Source organism: Leopardus geoffroyi, chromosome C3 (assembly GCF_018350155.1).
Source record: "Leopardus geoffroyi isolate Oge1 chromosome C3, O.geoffroyi_Oge1_pat1.0, whole genome shotgun sequence".
In the NCBI taxonomy this organism is placed as follows: Eukaryota; Metazoa; Chordata; class Mammalia; order Carnivora; family Felidae; genus Leopardus; species Leopardus geoffroyi.
Genome location: NC_059338.1, coordinates 118,344,381 through 118,367,090, shown reverse-complemented (window position 1 = coordinate 118,367,090; position 22,710 = coordinate 118,344,381). Strand labels below are relative to the sequence as shown.

General features: G+C 36.2%; 1 protein-coding gene across 4 annotated transcripts in view; it reads right to left on the bottom strand.

Annotated features, from left to right (window-relative positions):
* MMP16 (matrix metallopeptidase 16) overlaps nucleotides 1–22,710 on the bottom strand; it is a 313,070-nt gene that overhangs the window by 28,065 nt on the left and 262,295 nt on the right. For 3 of the 4 annotated variants that reach the window (XM_045454527.1, XM_045454526.1, XM_045454529.1), the window contains 2 exons: nucleotides 15,229–15,379; nucleotides 4,616–4,731 (listed from right to left, as the gene is read on the bottom strand). In XM_045454527.1, the coding sequence (XP_045310483.1) occupies nucleotides 4,616–4,731; nucleotides 15,229–15,379 (267 nt within the window). The remainder of the gene's footprint in view (nucleotides 1–4,615; nucleotides 4,732–15,228; nucleotides 15,380–22,710) is intronic. The other variant, XM_045454528.1, reaches the window with a different exon arrangement.

Below are 22,710 nucleotides of genomic sequence, written 5' to 3'. Positions count from 1 at the left end.
CGTAGATGTTATGCTAATAAGAATAGCAACCTGAGATGAATTCTTACCCAAATTACCATTTTTTGAGAAATTCTGAGAAAGAATTCAGTGGGGCTGTAATGTATTATGTGACAGCTTTTTCTTCTCTCATATTTGACTGGATTTTACTGGTGACTTTTCTATTGCTTAATCCTAAAATGTAATGAGACATTGTCCACCATAATTGTCTTGTTCTAACTTAGTAGATGCTCCTGGATGACAGTGCCTATGTGTTCTCTGTTTTCCACTCTGATATATTTATTAGTAAGAAGTTAATTAGTGTTTAATAAATGTGAATGAATAAACTGAATCTTGTGGAAATATGTGTTTGAATTTCACTTGTATATTTTAACCCAGGGTGAGAATGGGGAGTAGGGACTATAGCAAATCAACAGAATCAAGAATCAGGCTAGAGTAGGGCTGCAATCAGCAGAATGAAATGCAACAGTTTAAAAGTAGAATCTTGTATTTACCTTAGAAGTGCACTTTCTAAGGAGAAAATATAGAATATCTAGGTGGTATGCCTTGATGGCAATTAACATAGAAACAATTTGAGGGAGAGGCAATTCAGTGATTCTTCACTAAAATTTTAGTATGTGTTAAAAACTTGTTCTTGCTTAAAACATGGTCAAATAATAAATGCTAAGAAGAAATCATTCCACTATATTCTTTATGACTCAAATCTCATTTATATTGCTGTGTTTTCAGAAACTAAAAGTAGACAGGACAATGAGAAAACTGTTTAGATGGTTACAGGCGAAAACCAGGAGGATGATGGCTCAGGAAGCTACATTCTGAGAAAGCCTGAATTTGTCTAGCGTGACATGATGAAAAATTAAGCCAGACTTGACAGATAATCAGTTACCTTAATGATATAATGTAGAGAATGGTGTTAAATTTTCCTCTTTGGAGATAGTATATTATAGCACATTCAGTGGGGCTAGAATGTTCTAGTTTCAAACCTCAAATATATAATCTTACCTTTCTTATGATCATGAATAAGTTACTTAAACTAGCTGATGCCAGTTTCCTCATTAATAAATAATAATTACATAAAAAGTTATTTATGTTGGACAATTAAATTAGATAATGAATTTATGTAGCACAACTGATACGATGGGCATTCAATAAATAGCACCAAGTATTCATATTTCATCGATAAAAATGGCAAAATTAATACCAGTAGGTATATAGGGAGGCATATAATATAAAACGCACTCTTCAAAAACCTATAGCTGAATTGCTGAATCTGTAGACTTTTTTTTTTAAAGATTACCACTAGGAGACGATTCCAAGGAACAAATTCCTACATTGACAGAAGGATAAACCAGAGAAAACATTCAGTGTTCTATCATCTTTAACTTTATGACTATCAAATACCATGCGCATAGACTTATGGGGAATTACTTTGAGTCAAACTACAAATACAAATTTGTTTACTTAATAATTTGAACTTTTCATCTTTCATACACAAATCCAAGGGAAGAAATTGTGTAAACTATGAATTTAAGGCAAGAAGCTACAAGCATGATATCTGTAGATAATGAAAAGAGGAGACCTTGCTGTTGACAGACCAAGGCCTTCCAGATCGTTTGGTATTGCTATTGTACAGAACAAGTGTTTCAGATAAATGAGATATCTCCTCCAGGCAGTGAATTTTTAGACTAATGGGAGGCATAAAATTAATTTATACAACTAATATTTATTGAATGTTTACTATGTGACTGTCTTCAAAGAGTGTACATCAGAGCGGATAATGAGCATATAAGCTGATTATTATGAGATTTTGAGTGCAAGGGATAGGGTAAGCAAAAAAGGATATTCAAGGAGGAGAGCCTGAAAGATGAAGAGTGACTCAATGTTGAAGTCAAATCAAAGAGGGGACTGAACAGGAGGGGTCCAGAAAACATAGATATATTGCAGTTTCATCTGTAGGTTTTAGTCATTTGTAAGCGTTGATTTTTCCCAACATGTTCTTTGTCAGTATTTTACAAAATTATTTTTTACTATGTAAAGAGAAGCCTCGAAATTCTGAATAGAAGAAAACTTGTTTTTTTCCCCCTTCTGAAATTGACCTTTGAGGTGGGTAGAGAGTGGGGAAAATGCTCATAGGAATATGATCTTTGTAGTCTCAGTCCTGTTTTGTAGGACACATAAAATTGAGTAGGAATTTTGGCAGGGGTGAAAACTGATAGTATTTTGTTAATTGTATTAATATAACCAAAAGAATATAATTATGTATTCTAACTTAAACAATTTTGATGTGTTGCTTCATACTTGTTCAGAAACTATTTATGAAAGAGTTCAGTTCAGAATATACTCTTCAGCACAATTTCACTGATTTACACAGAATGAATATGATTAAATATTCAGATGGAAAAGAATATGAAAAACCATGGGACAGGGGGCATCAAGAAGATTTTTTTTAATATAATTATGATTTATCCCCAGAGAATCTGATCAGATCTCAGATATTAGAGGCCTTGTAAATAGAAGCACGGAAAATGAAAAGTTAATGTGGTAAGGAATTCAGACAATGTGTACTTTTTCAGGGGTGCCTGGGTGGCTCAGTCAGTTAAGTGTTTGACTTCAACTCAGGTCATGATCTCATGGTTCATAAGTTTGAGCCCGATGTTGGGCTCTGCAGTGATAGTGCGGAGCCTGCTTGGGATTCTTTCTCTCCCCCTCTCTCTCTGCCCTTCCCACACTTGCACTCTCTCTCTGTCTCAAAATAAATGAACTTAAAAAAAATTATGTGTATTTTTTAAATCTTGTGAAACAATTTACTACTTATTTTAAAAGTTATTTTTATTATAAAAGGTAGACTCAGTTTAGAAAGTTAATAAAACAAAGATAAGGAACGAGAAACTATTATCAAACTTTCTAGAGGTAATAACCAGTGAGATCTCGGTTGAATTTTCTTTGCAATATTTTTGTATACTATGTGATAATCTTTACTGAAGACAGTCTAGAGCAGTGGTAAGGCTTCTGTAAATATTACCTAGAGTTGGTTTTATCTGGGCTTTCATAAAAGCCCTTTAATTTAACCTCAAGAAATCTCCTCTCCTCTAGCTTCTTCCTCGGTGACACCTATAATTCGTAGGGGTAATTTCAATTTTCGGCCTCCATGTGATCATTTTTCACCTATTTCTTTCATTCCTTTGTCCTTTTCAAATTCATCTGTATAGTTTGAGGTTTTGAACTTATTTTGATCTGGTTTTACAAGCCTCCAATGTGGCTGCACTGTTACTTCCCTCATTTTTTTATTGATAACCTTTTGAAAGATATGTTTTCATTTCTATCTGCCCTTTCCTGTGCATTTCTGCTTTTATCACATACTGGCTTTATCTTAACTTGGTCTTTTAATTCTATGAACCAATAGAATATACAAAAAAACCCTATAATTCTCAACAAGTTATACGATCAGAGCTTCTAGGTTCTTTCTGACTTTGTCTCCGCCTATACTATATTACTTGTGGGGTACTCTCATAGAGCATGTAGTATATCACTTCATATGACAAGGGTCATAAAACAGTTTGTGTACTTAGACTTTTCTGATTGGTATTTATTCATTCCAGGTCTCAGTTCCTTCAGGGTTACACTCAGTGTATAGTTGTCTTCAACTCTGGCAATATGCTGATGATTAATCATAGTTTTCAGTGGTGGTGTTGATTTTCACTTTCCTCCTATTTCTTCAGTAAACTTTTTTGTTCTTTCCTCATCCGACACATTTAATTTTGTTCCTGCAAGTGATATTTATTTTGTTCTTGTTGAGTATATGTTACAGACTTTCATGCTATTGAGGACCCAAATGGTATATCATTTTCTTATGGTGTGCTTTTTCTATGTATTTCAGAATTATTTCTCTTTCCTTTGTTCTGGAATACTGTGTATTGTTCTGGAATATTTAATTATTATTATGGTTTATTCCTATTTACTAATCTCTGAATGAGGAGAGAAATGTTCAGATTTTACATATACCAACAGATAGGAGTGTATGGATTTTCCGTCGCTTGGCTAACTTTCTACTTTGGACCTGGCTGAAACTCAAATCTTGAGATGGAGAGCAAGGAACACGGGCAGGTCTCTGATCTGCTTCTTGTTATTGAGCAATCATTCAGCCACTTAGCCTGACTGTATTGAGTTGGGATCTTCCCTGTTTGCTGACACTCTAAGCCAAAGGTGCGCATTAAAAATTAACATCTTCAGCATGCACAATTACTGGATGTCTTTGTGTCTCAGGCCACACTTATAACATACCTTCCTTGTGACCAGCTCCTGTCCTATATATGTCTGCTCTTAACTTTCTAGTAATTTTAATAGAAAAATAGGCGAGGTTACTTTGAAGGTATCCACACCCTTCATTTTAAAACATTACCTTCATTTTTTTCTTATAAACTAAAATAAGCTGAGGTAAAAAAAAAACAACATCTGAAGCATAATATTAAGCATAAATTTACGAAGGAAAGTTCACATAAATATATTATGGCCCTAGTATGGTATTTTCTAATGATTTAATCTCTCATAATGAAAAATTAGAATGCATTATTAAAATATTTAGTAAACTCATGAAATATATAATGCATATGCTGCATACCATTTTCTTTGTGCACAAAGGCTCCCTGAGGAGATTCAGGGATACCTTTCCAGACGGTGATTGGTTTGGGATAGCCAGGATCCATGGTCTTCATTTCTTCACTATATCTCCAATATCTAAAAAGGATAATAAACAAAAACAACAAAAAACAAAACACATGCATAGAGAAGGAAATTATGTATACACAGTAATGGCTAACATTCATTAAATTCTTGCTGTATGCTGTTAATGATTTACAAAACTGATTAAAAACATTAGAAAGACATTGGATACAAAGAACATTCATTCTGTTTTCTGTCTTGCACATATTAAAAATGGGTATTATTATTGTATATTTATTCTGTCTGGTAAAATTAATTTAAAAATTCTAGCTAAGTATATTGTGCTTCCTAAATATATTTTCAATTCAAAAGGGTATCATCAACCTAAGGATGAGTAAGAGGTTTTCATGATTTTTTTTTTTTTTTTTTTTTTTTTTTTTTTTTAAATTTTTTTTCCACGTTTTTATTTATTTTTGGGACAGAGAGAGACAGAGCATGAACGGGGGAGGGCCAGAGAGAGAGGGAGACACAGAATCGGAAACAGGCTCCAGGCTCTGAGCCATCAGCCCAGAGCCCGACGCGGGGCTCAAACTCACGGACCGCGAGATAGTGACCTGGCTGAAGTCGGACGCTTAACCGACTGCGCCACCCAGGCGCCCCAAGGTTTTCATGATTTTTGAAAAATCTTTCTTAGGCAGCAGAACACTTTTATTTCTTTGGAATCATCTTAAGCAGAATCTTGATTCATTTTTCATTCATTTGTTCACTTAACAAATATTTACTGAGTACCTTTTATGTTCCTGGCATATTGTAGACACTATAGAGATATAACCTTGAACAAAGCAGACATGCCCAGCTCTCATCTTTTTTAAATTTTAGGATATGTACAGGCAATAAAACAATTTATTAATAAATACATACTATGGTAGGAGGTGGTAAGATTTAGAAAACAAGCAGATAAAGTTACCTAGGCATATGGGAAAGCCATTTTAGTGAACAGAGAGGTCCTTCCTGTGTCAGACATTTGAGCAGAAAGCAGAAAGAAGTGAGGTGCAACACATACAGCTTTTGGGAGAAGAAGTTCCAGGTAGAGGAACTAGTTATTGAAAGTTACTGTGGCAGGCACAAACTTGGAGCACTTAGGCATCCACAAGAAGGCTAGGGTGACTAGAATTGAGCTGGTAAGTGGAAGAAAAGGTCAGAGTGGGAACAGAATCTAAGATTAGATAGACCTTTATGCTACAGCAAAGCCTCTGGGTTTTCTCTAAGGGATATGTGAGGCCAACACAGATTTTGAGCAGAGGAGCTTCAAGATCTGGCTTATTTTTTAAAGGAACATGCTGGGTGCTGTGAGTTAAATAGACTTAAGGAGGTAAAATAGAAGCAGGAATCCCAATTAGGATGTCACTGCAACAGTCCTTGGACTGGAATGTAAACTGTAGAGTTGATGGTAATTCAAGGGATTGGGATATATTTTGAAGGGAAATCCCAAAGAGCTTACTAATGAGTTGAATGCAAGATGTGAGAGAAGGAAGTTGAGTGCAACTCAAGAATCTGGGGCCGGAACATGTGGAAGAATAATGTTGCCATTCAGTAAGATAGGGAAGTGGGGGAAGGTAAGTTGGGCTGGTTTGAAGAATCACGATTTTGGTTTTAGACATGTTAAATTCAGGTACCTGCTAGACATCAAAGTGGAGTTGTTGAAGAGTATATGAGTGTGGACTTTAGGGCAGGTCTTCACTGGAGTCCTCAGTGTATAGATAGGAAAACAGATAAAAGGAAAGCTCGCCAAGAGTCAGAACTCTAGATCCCCATGCCTTCACATGGTGGCCCTTCAGCCACTTTCGCAGAACTGCTAGACATCCAAAAAACAAACTGTAACCTGCCCTCCTGGGGATCGGTCATGATTGTTTATATGTTCTAAGAGTCAAAGAAGTTTATGCGTTGAATATTCAAAAGAAATGACAAAGCTGGGGTGAAGCCATTGGCAGTTCCCAGTATTCCTGACACTTTAGGGCAGGCATATGCTCTGTGCATCATCCCGTTTAATCACAACAAACCCATCAGACAGTCATCATTGTCCCCTTTTAAGAGAGGAGACTTCTAAGAGGACAATAAGGGATAGATTTATAAGCAATTGGTCTGACTTTAAAATTCCTTCCTCTTTCCTCTGTGCCCTCCAAATACGGTTTTCCAAATTTAAATTTATTTGACAACCTTTTGCCTTGTTTTCCCACTAAACATCTCTTTCCATCTTCTAAAGCTAGTGTTTTACCAACACAGGCTTGGAAAGTGACATACTTAATTCATTATCTCAGGTATTTTGGCTGAAATCAGAAAAAAAATAAGCATTTCCTGGTCTTTTTTGGATATTTTCCTATTCTAGGTCTATGGAAGATTCTTTATCTATTGAGTTCTGGGGTTTTGTACATAAGGTTTTGCTATAGTTCCTAGAAACATCCATTCAAGTAACATCTGGAATATTAGCAATTCCTCCATCCTCAATGTTTACATGGAAAAGAGAAAAAGATGGCTTCATGAAGTATTCCAATAAGTAAGCCACAAGGCAGATTTTATCCAAAGAGGGAAATACCCTGTTACAGGTATTTGTCACAGATTCTCATCAAAAGAAGATGGAACAGTTCTGATGGAAAGATCAGGAAAAGCTTCATGGAGAAGACTGAGCTAATATAGTGGTGACTGGGCCTGTTTTCTGAAGACAAGAAGGCAGAATCATTAGTGTAATGTTCTACCAATTTTGAAGTATATTTGCTTTCACATTTAGTTCATGGGAACATCTGCTTTAAAAATATTTCTGAATATTTCTTTCTCACAGAACATTCTATGATGAATATAGAATGGTTACTCTGGTTAAATTTCAAGATATCATCTCTTCAGTAAATATTTCAGTGGTGTTTACAATAGACATACATGTCAACTGGTTCCTGCACTTGACCATAAAGAAAGCCTCTCAGGGGCACCTGGGTGGTTCAGTCAGTTAAGAGTCCGACTCTTGATTTTGGGTCACGTCATGATCACAGGGTTTGTGAGATTGAGCCCCATGTCAGGCTCTATACTGGCAGGGCAGAGGCCGTTTGGAATTCTCTGTCTCCTTCTCTCTCTCTCCCCTGCCCCGCTCATGAGCATACTCTTTCTCTCTCAAAATAAATAAACATTAAAAAAAGAAAAGAAAAGAAAAGAAAAGAAAAGAAAAGAAAAGAAAACCTCTCAGAGAGAAAAATGTTTAATGCCTCACTTTCACAGATTCTAAGAAAAACTTTTCTTTTTGCATTTTACATCTCTAAAATCAGAATGTACTTTACAGTAGATACTGTATCAAAGTTTACTTGGTAGGGTTTTTTCCTCCATGATAGATTAAATAATGACTTACTTATAATAAATGTTATTTTTGGATATAAACTACAACTTAAAGTAAGCTTTTCAATATTGCTATGTCAGAAGTTTTGAACAATTACAAATCCTGGGGACAATGGGATCACATCCTGTGTGTGATTTAAGAAAGATTAACTACATTCTTAGAAACCAGGTTTGTTCTCTGAGAAGTAGTTGTAGCGATGTTCTTATAACAATACCAGTAATTTATATAGGCTTTTGTAGCTATAAATAAATTTATACACATACATTACTTTATTTTATTTCATTTAAGTCCCTCAACAATCTTTTATATTGCATATTACAATGCTTTCTATGATGATGTCCTAACCATAGATTTAGTACGTATAGTCACTCAACTCAGTTAAAAGATAATGATTTAGTCACATTCACTCTTTTGAAAAGTTGCAGAGTTGAAACTCTAATATTCTCAGCTTCATAGTTTAGCATGTTAGTGTTATTGTTTCCCTTGGGCATAGCATTCTTACTCTCAGTACTCTCTCTCAATCTCTTAACATACTTAAGTATAATTTTCCTTCTTCCCTCCTTCTGTTCAGTCATTTGCCCACCAACACTTTTTTGAGCACCTATATTATATGCCAAGCACATAAGATTCATAGAGATCACAATTTCAAGAAAGTATTAATGGAATGTGAATTCTATTACACTCTCTTGTAGGAACATAATTCCGGTATGAATTTATCAGAGTAAAAACATTCCTCCCTTTCGTCACTGACAGATAATGCAAAATTATAATTTGGGATCATTTCACAATTTTTGAAACACTCAGTAGGCTTGGACCCTCAGTTATCTGCTATGTGGCAGTTTAAAAATTTTTTTTTTCAACGTTTATTTATTTTTGGGACAGAGAGAGAGCATGAACGGGGGAGGGGCAGAGAGAGAGGGAGACACAGAATCGGAAACAGGCTTCAGGCTCTGAGCCATCAGCCCAGAGCCCGATGTGGGGCTCTAACTCACGGACCGCGAGATCATGACCTGGCTGAAGTCGGACGCTTAACCGACTGTGCCACCCAGGCGCCCCAATGTGGCAGTTTTGATATATATCCAGTGAATTTGAATGTGATTAGAATCATCTAACTATATTCAGAGATGTCTTATAAGAGGTGCTGAAGCTTATTCATAAATACAAGTTAGCATTTTAATTTCCAACATATTTGAACATATTTCAAAATGAACAAAAAGCTCATCCCACTGATGTTTTTCTCCCTGAAAAATAAGTTTACGGGTTCCCTGAGAAGCATATTAACATATTCAGATGAAACCTGGGTAAATAAACTATTTGGGGGTTTACAGATTAGATATTATAATGGAAAAAAATGGAATTTTGTGTAGGAGGGTCAGCAAATGATAAAACCTATTATAAATGAAATTTATAGTTTTTTTTCCTTCCGATGTATCAGTTATCTCTAATGTAGAATTATGACTTTAGATTGCTGATTCTTTGAGAAAAGCACTGCAAATCAACGCTTCAAAATAAATTATGATTAGAAATGAGATTTATTCATTTTATTTGACTTAAGCATGGGTCACATCCATAAGAGACAAAAGTTGTCCATGTAATGGTATATAGCATTTTGTTAAATTTCTCTGCTAAGAAAAAATGGTATAGAAAATTCTGGAATGGTATACCTACCAAATTCAAACTGAACAAAAAATGGCTCCAAGGGTAATTTCACATGAGCCAGCCATTTCTTCATCTTACTTTGTCTCATCTGTACTCCAGAGTCAAGACTACTCGCTTCTGTTAAGTTACACAAAATACAACACCCCTTCTTTTTTCATACCCAAATAATTATACAAAGTCCCACTCTTCAGAAACATTCTTAGTGATGCAACAGAATTGGAGATACCAATTTACACTGTGTTGAATGATCTTTTTTTTTTTTTTTTTTTTTTTAAATTTTTTTTTTTTCAACGTTTATTTATTTTTGGGACAGAGAGAGACAGAGCACGAACGGGGGAGGGGCAGAGAGAGAGGGAGACACAGAATCGGAAACAGGCTCCAGGCTCCGAGCCATCAGCCCAGAGCCCGACGCGGGGCTCGAACTCATGGACCGCGAGATCGTGACCTGGCTGAAGTCGGACGCCTAACCGACTGCGCCACCCAGGCGCCCCTTGAATGATCTTAAAAACACATATATTGAGTAATTACTTCATAAACACACAAGTTAAGCTGAAGGAAATAAATGTTTTTCTGTTTGACTATTAAGGGTGATAATAGTAAAAACAAAAGTGGATCTAAATTTTGTCTTTCTTTGAACATATCTTAAACTTGTTAAAAGTTAAGCTTAGAATGAAGTATGGCCATAGGGAATGTATCTGTGAGAAGATGCTGACAGATGAGTTAGAAACATAGCCTTTTAGAGTTAAATGCTATGAGGATCAAAATGTATCCAAGTATCAAATTATAGTGTATTAAGAAAAGGGCAAGTAGGAATCTGAGGAAGTGAGTTCCAGGCTGTATGTGAAATAGTGAAATACTGGAAATTTTAATCTGACTTTACAGATCTATTTAAAGAGCCATCATTTCAACTATTCATCTTTAGCTATCTGTACACTTAGGAGATTTGATGTAGGCCCCTGCTATCAATACAATTTATGTCAATCATTCTCCAGTGTGTACCTGAGACTGACCTTTCCACTGAGGCAAACTCAAGTTATCCAGGTACCCACTTAATTCCTCCAGTTGGTGTGTGAAACAGACATCTCAAACTAAATATGCACATTTTCAATCTTTTAATCCCCTTTCCCCAATATTCCTTCCCCAGTCTGCTCTATCTCCGGAAAGGGCACCACCGTTTCCATTTTTGAGGTGCAAAAACCTAGAAGTTATCTTTAATTTGCTTTTTTCTCACCCCTAAAATCCAAGCCATAAGAAAGACTGTTCTGATTACACTCCAAATATATCATGTACCCATTCCTTTTCCTCCATCTCCACCTCTACCATCGTATCCTCCTGTACTACTCCAACAGCCTCCCGGTGACCCTCTGCTTCCACTCTTGAAGCCCATTCTTTACTCAGAAGCCACAGTGATGTCTGTGAATACACATCAGATCATCTTGCTTTCCTGCTGAAAATACCTTCCATACTTTTTCACTGTACTAGAATCAAATCCAACACATTTGTCATGGTCTATAGGGCTCCATATAATCTGGCCCATGCTTACCTATTTGACTTACCGATTACCTTTACCACTTAACTGGCTATGTTGTAGCCACAATGTTTTACCGGATTTAAATATTCCAGTATTATTGCTTTCGCACTACTATGTCATCTGCCTACAACCTATTGTTCCAAACAGCTTCCTGTGGCTGAAACTTCACCCATCCAAGGCCCCGCTCTTGTGTCTCCTTCATCAGCAAGGGCTCTGACTTCTACACCAATTTTCCAAACACTGCTTCCCACCCATGAGTCTCTATCACATTATCACTTTGCTTTATTTCTTTGTAGCATTTCTCAGTGTTAAAAGATTAGGCTCATTTAGTTGTTTCCTGCTTACTATTGCCTCCTTTAATAGAAGCTAAGTGCCACGGAAGCAGAAGCCTCGTGGTCCTTTCTTGAAAACACATGTCAGTCACATCATATGTGCTCAGAATATTTTTTTGAATCAATGAATGAGGGCTGTGCCCGGAGTACTATAGAAACCTTAAGGAAGTGGGAATTAGAGCTGTTGAGAGTTGAAAAGTCTGTCTCATATTCATACTATCAGCATGGGCAGTTGGGTTAGAGAAGGATGAATTCCTGTGGAGTGTAATTGAGTTTGTCTACACACTGGTAGGACATGGACAGGATGCGGGGCTGACACATGGTAGCACTTGGACCAAATCTAATTTAAATCTGCGCTTTGTATGTCTAGAAAATTAAATAATGATTCTGATTTTGAGTGCTCTTCTAGTATATTTGTACTTTCCCACTGACTACACTACCTACTATTATTGCCTTACATACTATTGCTGTACCTGGCAGTATATACATTATTTGCTTGGCCCCTTAAGGCAGTTGAGTTTTTTACACCTGGACTAGATGATCTCTAAAATCTCCTTCTTCTCTTAGCTTTAGAGAAATAGAAACCAATTAATCAACAATCATCCGTCCCCTGCCACCCTTCTTAAGCAGAAAGAGCAGTAGGAGAAGAGGGAGAAGTAAGTAAGGACAAAGCAATATTCAGTGTTTTCTCTCAAAAATATACTCGGAAAATAAATAAAATGTTAAAAAAATTGGTAGGTATTAAAAATATACAGTCTATAAGGAAGAAAGACTCACTGAATTCTTATGTAAAAGTGACAACCAAATTGTTGTTTATATGTTTCAGTCAGGTAGTTTAATGTCTTATCCATCAACTTATAATCTAGAATGAAAGTATTGACAAATTGTGATTTTGGAATTATAGAGTTATATGAATATGAAGGAATCTGCTTATAAGCCACCTATGACTCATGAAATCTTACAGAAGATCACACACATGGAAATTAATTGGATTCTTGCTTATAAATATTAAAACAATTTTTTAAAATGTTTATTTATTTTTGAGAGAGAGAGAGCAGGAGTGGGGGAGAGGCAGAGAGAGAGGGAGACACAAAATCTGAAGCGGGCTCCAGGCTCTGAGCTGTAGAACTTGTGAACCCTGAGATCGTGACCTGAGCCAAAGTAAGATGCTTAACTGACTGAGCCACTGGGAGCACCAACTTATAAATATTTTTTAAACCTATAAAACCAGTTATTTAGGCAGAGCTTAAAACAAAGTATTTCTCCATATTTTGTTATATTTGCATGTAGCAAGCGTCTCAAGTAGGAAACAAATGAACTAAAACTCCTTTTCCCATTTACTATGGCCTTCATTCTAGTATGAATTTGGTATCTAACCTTCATTGATTTCACTTATTTGAGGCAGTGCACATTTAGTTTCTAAACTTAAATTTTTCAATAAGTGCTGAATTTTAGGTTGGAAACATTTTAAAAGTAATACCGGCATGTGTGACAAAACAAAACAAAACAGGCTTTCTGATCATAGAATGGCAGTTTTTGTTACCATCTGGGAAATCCTCATTAAAACTGTTACATGAAATGTCCTGCAGAAGTGTGTTTTGTCAGCCTTTTGTTTCTATGCCTTTCTCCATCCCCCACCCCCGAAAAAAACCAACAAAACACTCCTTATTGAACCTGGTCCTGAAAGGGTACATTCAAGCAATTAAACTAGCTGGGGGCTTAAACTCTAACAACCTTCAGGGTTGTTATTTTAAGGAATATGTTATAAATCTGCAGATTTATTTTCATTACTGGTCACCATGCTGTGGCCATCAATTTCTTCTTTCTTCTTTCATACTCTACCCACTTATATCTTGCTGAGAATCAACTTTTTGTGGCTATAAGTAGCATCTTCTCCTTCAATAGATTTTTTGTTTGATAGACCTTTTTTGTTTTGTGATTTAGTAAGAAACACTTAGCAAAACTTTAGTTTCATGATATTGCTTGCAAGTTTATGAACATTTTGCTATAGAAGTATACTCAAATCAAATGTATAGAAAGTTAGTAACACAATAAATTAAAAAGTATATATTCTAATCCATGAAGACAAATTATAGGAGTTTTTTGTTCACAGATAAAGCTCCATGTCTGAAATCATTTGCAATTAAAAATTACAAATTGCAAAATAAAGGGGCACCTGGGTGATTCAGTCGGTTACGCGTCCGACTTCAACCCACGTCATGATCTCACAGCTCGTGAGTTTGAGCCCCGCATCGGGCTCTGTGCTGACAGCTCAGGGCCTGGAGCCTGCTTCAGATTCTGTGTCTCCCTCTCTCTCTCTCCCTCCTCTGCTCATGCTCTATCTCCATAAAATTAATTAAAATTAATTAAACATAAATCAACATTAAAAAAATTTTAAGTTAAAAAAAACAAATTGTAAAATAAAGTTTATATCTTATATAAAATATCTTATATATCTTATATATATCTTATATATAAAATAAAGTTTATGCCTTACATATTTTTCTACTAAAGTTGGAGACATATTATAGGGTTAAACCGTGCCAAGATTATAAGGCAAACTCAAATACTAGGTGTTGCGCATTAAAGCCTGTTGTTCCTATGTGTGTTTGTGTGTATGTGTATGTATTTTTTTAAGTTTATTTATTTATTGAGAGAGAGAGAGAAAGCCGGTTTGGGGCAGACAGACAGGGAGAGAGAGAATCCCAAGCAGGCTCTGGGCTGTCAGCTCAGGGTCCGACGCTTGGCTCAATCCCAAGAACCATGAGATTGTGACCTGAGCTGAAATCAAAGTCAGACGCTAAACCGACTCAGCCACCCAGGCACTCCTATTTATGTATTTTTAATTTACTATAAAATGCATACTTAAGTCTTCTACATACAAAAAATTATACTGAGTGTCACATTTGACCCAGCTAGTAGTAGTGTAATTAAAAATTTATTTTTCATCTCTATTACTTCTTCTACCTAATACTAAATTAAACCAATAAAAAACAGACTTCCAGTTACATTTTATGTGCCCTTTATATCAAAAATGCACAGGAGTGGAGCCTAGTAGATGCCGCGAGTCATAAGACTAGTATAGTTCACTCAATTTTTACTAATGCCATATAAGAAAATGAAAAGAAAGGAAAAGAAAAGAAAGAAAGTTACAGGGAAGGGATATTAATTACACTTTAAGCTAAGTGATAGCTCATAACACCTGTTTGTAGGTACCTAAACAATCAGCTTCTTAAGAACTAGAACCCATGACTAAACTGGATTATTTGAAAATGCTCACAGTTAATTACATGCAGAGCGTAAAACTTTAATTTTGAATATGAAAACAAGCAAACAAAACAGACTGTGCGATAAAGTGCTTTTAAAATAAAGTTAAGTAAAACATCAAGAAAATGCATTGCAGGATTAGAGATATGCTGCCTACACAGATTTATAGGCATGATAAGTATTGGAGAAGAGGAAGAACATGTACATTCCTAAGAAGGTCATATTATGTGGGTATATTACAGGAATATTATCTTGAATGTTGTTAAAAATACTTTTGATTTCATTAATTCTTGTCTTTATATCACACAGATTCTTAATCAACAATACACATCCACTATAGAGGAGAAATATTAGCTTCTCTAAACATTAGTTAACTGTCTTTCCCAAGTGAAATGTGTACTGACCTGTCCCCCTTGAAGAAATAGGTTTTCCCAACGTCTTCCCACCAAATGGCTGAATCAATTCCATGCGGGGGAGTTCCACTCCCAAGAGTAATCAAGTCATGAGGATAACCGGGTTGTAGGGTTGTATCCTTAAACACCCAATATTTGTTACCTGTATGAAATAAGTTCAAATGCAGAATACAATCATTTAATGTCAGAAATTAGACTATATCTATTAACACAATGCATTTAAAATCATTTTACATGAAATCCATAAAATAACTAAGTAGTAGTCACTTTTGGTGCTTCCATGTTATTGTTGAAAAATTGTCTTCAAAAGTGGATAAAATGAGTAACTATGTAATAATGGAATCAGAATCTGTGAATTAACTCAAGAAACACAAAATATCTACAACTTGCCATAATACAACAATTCTGAATCAAGAATCAGGAGTTTTCCTCTAGGAATTGGAGTCTCTATTTTTTCTACGAGGCTAAATCATTCCTGTGTTTTGTGCATTCTGTGTATCCTCAGATTGCTTTACTGAGTATAACCCATACTCCATTAAAACACATCCTCCAGGCTGCTCTTTTCCTATTATTATAAACATTCACAAGGTCCTTTGGTCTTATAAAGTCATTTTCCTTTCACCCTCTGTGCTCTATCCCTCTCTTTAAGAGTGGTAGCCTAGGGGAAGAGAATTTTAACCCTAACCTTGTTTGGAATTGCCAGAGCATGGCGATATTAACAAGAAGACAAACTTTAGTCAGTTTTATTGCTGTTTTGAAATTATCTATAGGCAACACACTTCCTCACATCCTATCCCACTGGCCAACTGTGCTTACCAGTCCCCTCTTTGGTACTGCCTCTCAAGAAGTCTACAACCATTCCTCATTCCACTGAAAGTTGACTTAATACCAACTTTCCCCTGAGAATTTTTGCTCTGGAGTCGCCAATGCTTTCCAAGGAAATCATTCTCCACCCCTATCTATTGATACAGTTGCCCACGTAAAGTACTTTTCTCTCTAAGCTGCTAGAAACATTTTTTTTTTTTTTGGTGGTCGGGGGTACTTTTTTTTTAAGCTGCTCCTTTGTGTTTTTGTTTTTTATTAATGTTTATTTGTGAGAGAGAGAGAGAGAGCTGGCAGGGGAGGGGCAGAGAGAGGGAAGAGGACAGAAAATTCCAAGCAGGCTCTATGCTGTCAGCACAGAGCCCATTGCAGGGCTCCAACTCATGAACTGTGAGATCATGACCTGAGCTGAAATAAAGAGTCAGTCGCTTAAGTGACTGAACCCAAACGCCCCTCCTTTCTGTTTTACTTTTCCTCTCAGTTCTTTTTATTTTTATTATTAATATTATTATTATTATTATTTTAATTTTGAGAAAGAGAAAGAGAGAGGGTGCACAAGTAGGGGAGGAACAGAGAGAGAGGGAGAGAAAGAATTTCAAGCAGGCTCTGTACTGATAATGCAGAGCTCAACTCGGGGCTCAAACCTATGAACTGTGAGATCATGACCTGAGCTGAAACCAAGAGTTGAATGCTTACGCGACTGAGTCACCCAGGCGCCCCTTCTTCCCAGTTCTTAAATGTTGACATTTCCTAAGCCTTTGTTTTCTGCCCTCTTCTCTTATTCTAAATTCTAAATTGGAAGTAGGGGCTGGGAGTGATGATCCCACACTTAAATACTTTCAAGGGAGAGCTAAGGACTAGAGTGGATGAGGTATCCAAATACTGAGACACATCCATAAAAGTCAGCAAATATACATTGCCCTAAAATTCTATCTACCCCCCACCCACACCAACATAGGATACACTGACAAAGTATCTTATGCTCCTTCTAATAGATGTAAGACTTACTTGTTACAATATTTCAATACTACCCCTAGATGAGGACTATGATAACCCGAACACAACAGAAAGCAAAAGCAAAACAAAACAAAAAAATAACCCCCCCAACAAACAAACAAACAAACAAGCAAACAAACAAAAACATGTCTTCAGGCTAGATTCAGTTAGGTGTCTTTAGTTTGTAACTAGGAGTAATCTTCAAAAAAAATTTTTTTAATGTTTAATTTTGAGACAGAGTGTGAGTGGGGGAGGGGCAGAGAGAGAGGGAGACACAGAATCTGAAGCACGCTCCAGGCTCTGAACTGTCATCAGCACAGAGCCCAGCGTGGGGCTCAAACTCACTGACTGCAAGATCATGACCTGAGCCGAAGTCAGATGCTTAACCAACTGAGCCACCCAGAGGCCCCAGTAGGAGTAATCTTATGTACTCCAAGAGCTTCTATTGCCATTTGCTATCATATGTAAAAAACAACATTTATTGAGTACCTTCAGTGTCCCAATTATCATGTTAAGTACTAAGGGTACTAAAGAGAAGAAGACAGACCTGGTCACTATCCTAATCATCCTGCATTCTACTGGATGAGGCAGATGAAACCAAAGATACAAAAATATAATTGTAGTAGTTGAAGACTACTGAATGCTATGAAGGAAATACATCAGGGGGTGAGAAAAAAGAAATTCTAAGGGGGAAACTCCTTCAAGTAAAGCAATCAGGAAAGCTTCTCTGAAGAAATAACACTTAAACCAAAATTTAAAGAAAGAGAAGAAGATGGTATCTATGCAAAGAATGTCAAGAACAGTATCCCAAGCAAAGGAGTTTGGTATGATTACAAATGAACAGATCAGCGGAGTGTACTGAACAAAAAGAGAGTGGTACTGAAAATGTATGTGGTGGGTTTTAGTCTTCTTTTGAGCGCACTGAAACCGTCAAAGAGTGCATGAATGGAGGGATATGATCCGTTTTGTATTTTCAAAAGATGATTTTTTTTGCCTTTTGTGAAAAATAGATTCTAAGGCAAAGAATGGAAATGAGAAGACCTGCTAATGCTCTTTTGCAAGAATTAATTAGTTGAATCTTTCATCAAAACTTACTTTAGTGCACTTACTAGGCACTATTTTAGGCACCAGAGATGCAGCACTGAATAACAAGGGCACCACCTCTGCTTTATGGAGCTTAGATTCTACCCAATGGGTATAGGAAAACTGAACTTAGACAAGAAAACAAAGGTAATTTCAGAGAGAAAAGTACTATAAAAATACAAAAAAAAAAAAAAAAAAAAACATGCCTTAATGTAAAAGTGATGGGATGGGAAGAATTGCTTATATCAGACACGGGAAAGATCCCTTTATTCAAATGAGGCGTGATTTGTAACTTACATAATTCAAAAAGCCAACTCAGTGAAGGTGGTTTGATGGGGTGGAAACACCAAGGACAAATGCCTTAATGGGAAGAACCTTGTTAGAGCTAGGATACAATGTTGTTGGAATGTATGGGAAGGGTAGAGGTAAGGATCATGTGGCCTTTATCAAATTTTGAACTTCATTCTAAAGTGAAATAGGAAGCCACTAAATAGTTAAATTAAAAAATTCTTTGCTAGTAGCCTATAATCAGGTGACAGCAATACTGATGGAAAGGAGAAAATGGACTTATGACACATTTTGGAGATGGAATTGATAGGCATTGCTGTTGGGTTGGCTGTGGGGAATTAAAAAACAGATAGGATCAAGGATAATCCTCAAATTCTGACTTTTGTAAGCAAGAGAAGAATTGTGATATAAAATAAGCTAAAGAAGACTGCGGTGGATGGGCTATAGGGGGCTCAAATCAAGAGTTTGAGATGTCAGTGAGATATTGAAATGAAGTCAAGGAAGCAACTGGATATGTGAGTTTGAAGATAACAATTTGTAAAGTCACAAGCATAAATATGGTGTGTACTAATTTAGGATTTATGTATATATATATATATATATATATATATATATATAGAGAGAGAGAGAGAGAGAGAGAGAGAAGAATATATATAAAATAATATATAGAGAATATATAGAGGAAAGGTGAAGAGGAACCAGAATTGGGTTTCTAGAAATCTATGTCCCTCAAAGAGGAGACAAATGCAAAGGAGGCAGACGAGGCAGGGAGGAAGACTAAAGTAAAAGAAAACCTTAGAAGTCAAAAAAGAGAGTGGCCATCAATGGCTATCTGTAATCCTAACAGCTCTTGAAAGCCAAATGGTATATATAGGTATCTACTGGGATTTTCTATAAAGTTGACCCACAAGTTCAAATTTGAACTCATCAAAGGACCTTTCTTCTTGTTTCAACTATTTGGGTGGATGACACACTAATTATTCTGTATGTAATAATGCAGTAAACATCTGCAGGCTTCCTGTTTATTGTTTTTCATATCTGATGGATCATTATATTTAGCTAATTTGATTACTAAACTCTTCCTTGAACCTGTCCCTTGCAGTCCATTCATATTGCCACTGGTACTAGGTAAGCTTTTCAGTTATCCCTTCTAAAGGTGATGTCTTGCTCCCATGCTGTGAAGTAGGTCTCATTATACTCCATATCTCCCCCATACATTACCATCCAAGCCTAGAGCCAGTCAAAATTCTGTAGAGTTATGGATTATAGGTTAGGCAGGGCAGGGATGAGCAGACCCATCTGTTCTTCTTTCTTGGGAACATGACCCAGGGAATATTGAGAGACATTCCCATTCAGCAGAGGGAATTGACTATTCATTATATGGTCTGAGGCTTGAGAAGCCATGACGACCATAGGCAAGCAGACATTATGAGGATGTATAAATTGGGTAACCAAAGACATGAATTGAAACAGAAAACAGAATGGAATAGATGCAATGAGCAAAAGTACACATAGGAGAGAGATCAGGAGGCCTATGAGAGAGATGGCAAGTGTAACAGTTCTTGAGTGAATTACTGTCACACATTCCACATCCACCCTAAACTCAATTAATCCTGTTGGGTTATTTTTTCCTTTAACTGAGTAAGATTATTCGGTATAAATTTCGGCCATGCAAACACCACACAAGGTATTTGATGTGCTTAAGCTCAAGTCTGTTAGCCAAAGTCCTGGGTTTTAGCCAGGGCACCATGCTGTCTTCCATCCATGTGCCTTGAGAGCGACATTTTAATGTTCTAACTTGCATTATTTCAATAACTTTCTTTTTTAAAAATAACTTTATTTTTATTTTTGAGAGAGAAAGCATGAGCAGGGGAGGGGCAGAGAGAGAGGGGGCAGAGATCTGAAGCAGGCTTCATGCTGACAGCAATGAGCCCGATGTGGGGCTCAAAACCATGAACCATGAGATCATGACCTGAGCAGAAGTCAGACACTCAATGGACTGAGCCACCCATGAGCCATTATTGACCCCAATAAGTTCTTTTTTTTGTCTCCTTGACTCCAGTCTCACTTTTATCTGTCTTCCACAAGGTCATTAAAGGGATCTCTCTAAAATGCATACCTGATTTTATCTCTCTTTTGTTTAAACTTTTTAGTGGTTCGTCATTGCATTCAGCATAAAACCCAAATTCATCTATGTCATTTCAGGGTTCTTCTCAATATAAATCTCTTATTTCATCTACATTCCATGTATTTCCGTTTCTGGAAAATGGGTACGACTCTTTCAAAACTTCACTTAACATCATTTCTCTGGAAAGCTGTTCCTATCTGAGTAAGGTGGGCCTCTCACATTGCCAGAGTACCCAGTCTTCTTCTTTATCATATTACTTAGTGCACTTTTAGTACATATAATTTAGTGCATTAATGGATCACAAGCCTGCCACCTGCTCTAGGCTGTGAACAACTTGATGTGGACAAACACTGTAACTGGCATTTCCTGCAGTACCTTATGTATAATGGTTGAAAATTAGTAGGTGCTTAATAAATGGTTATTAATTCAAAGACCCATGTTTAGTATACACAAACAACCAAAGATAAGATCAAAACAAAAACAAAAAGTCTACATATATTACATTGTGGGCCCTGTCTTGAATCTTGTTAGTAGAGCAGAAAAAAATGAGTTTTATAACCACTAAGAAGTCTAAGAAAATAGAAATAAAATGTCCCCGTATTATGTTGAAGGGTTATTTAATTAATTATATTTAACTCTGTGTTGGGAAATACTATCATAAAAATATACCCCTATCCTGAGCCATTGTTTAATTTGAATATTTTATAAAGAAAAAACACATCCCAAAGGCCCAGATCACTTCCTTGCCAGAATCAGTGAGATGGAAAATCCAGACAGCTTTTTCTCAGCTTGCTATATATTTTAGTCATATCTATGTGTCATTTAAAATAGAAAGTCTTGAAACAATACAATGAAAATAAAGTCCTGCTCTGTGTACTGCCTATACCTCAGTGACTATTACGTTCTTTCCTGTCGTCTCAGTTTTAATTAGGAAAGGATAATACAGTTCCAATGCCTCCCATGCTAGCTATTTAGAGTAAACCTGTTATCAGCTATACTCAATTGGTTATCTGTTCTTTTAAGCAGAAACATTCTAGCATGCTTTAGGATACTTCTGTTTGTAGTTCCTTATCTCTATCCTATCCATGAAAATTTCTTCATACTCTTTCCAGGCTTTGTAGTGATATCGAGAGGCTCATAGATACCCAGGATGCCCTGGTGCATGTAGCATGAGAGAATGTTTACAGAAGCCTAATTTATGTTTTCCAGGGTGTCTCAGAAGGCAATAATGTGTGAAAAAAGAATAACAGTTACAGTCTTCCAGGAAATTCTTGTTATTAAAGTAAAACAACTCTTAAAAAATGTGTTTCAGAAGTACTTGCCTATACTAGTGGTCAAGAGTTTTCAGTCAATAAAAAGGAGAAACAATGAGCCTTTCACTTTTAATAATCAAGGCCTTTGTATAGAAGATTTCAATTAACTGCTCCTCCCCCCCTCCGTTTGGAACATAGCAGGGGGTTTTTTTTTAATGCACTTATAGTCCCTTCAAAAAACAAAACAAAACAGAAAACTCATCAGCAAATATTTGCTATAAGGTTACATTATGAGATCCCAGCAGTTAAACACAAAAAATGTTAAAAATAACACCTTGCCTGCTGAATATTTGTGGTTTAGAATTCGAGAAAATAACTCAACAATGATTATTAGTTATACATTTAATTCTCCAGGTGTTAATTAAGGAAATACAATTATACAATTCTTTTTGTATCATGATGAGGTAAGATTTTCACCCGACAACATTGAAGTAATTTTGTTTCTCTTTTTAAGAGTTTTGATTAAGTATGTGAGATTCATATTCAACTTTTTTTTTGTTGTTACATTGGAAAGGTAGATTTTTAACTACCTTATGATCAGACATTCTGCTTCTCAAGGAAAATATTGCCTCTTTGGCAGAAAGAAGGCATTTACTGGATTTCCTACAAGGTTGACATATTCTGGAGCAAGTGGAAAGAACTGGTCCTTACTGACATTGTACTTGGCAGAATGCAGGGGAAAATATCAACAAGTCTGAGTTAAAGACAGAGAAGCTTTATAAATAAAAAGAATAACCTCAAAGAATGTTTACAGTTGGAGATGACTTTACAGACCATCTATTCCAGTAATTCCTCAGTGAGATTCATCCATCCATCCATCCATCCATCCATCCATCCATTCAT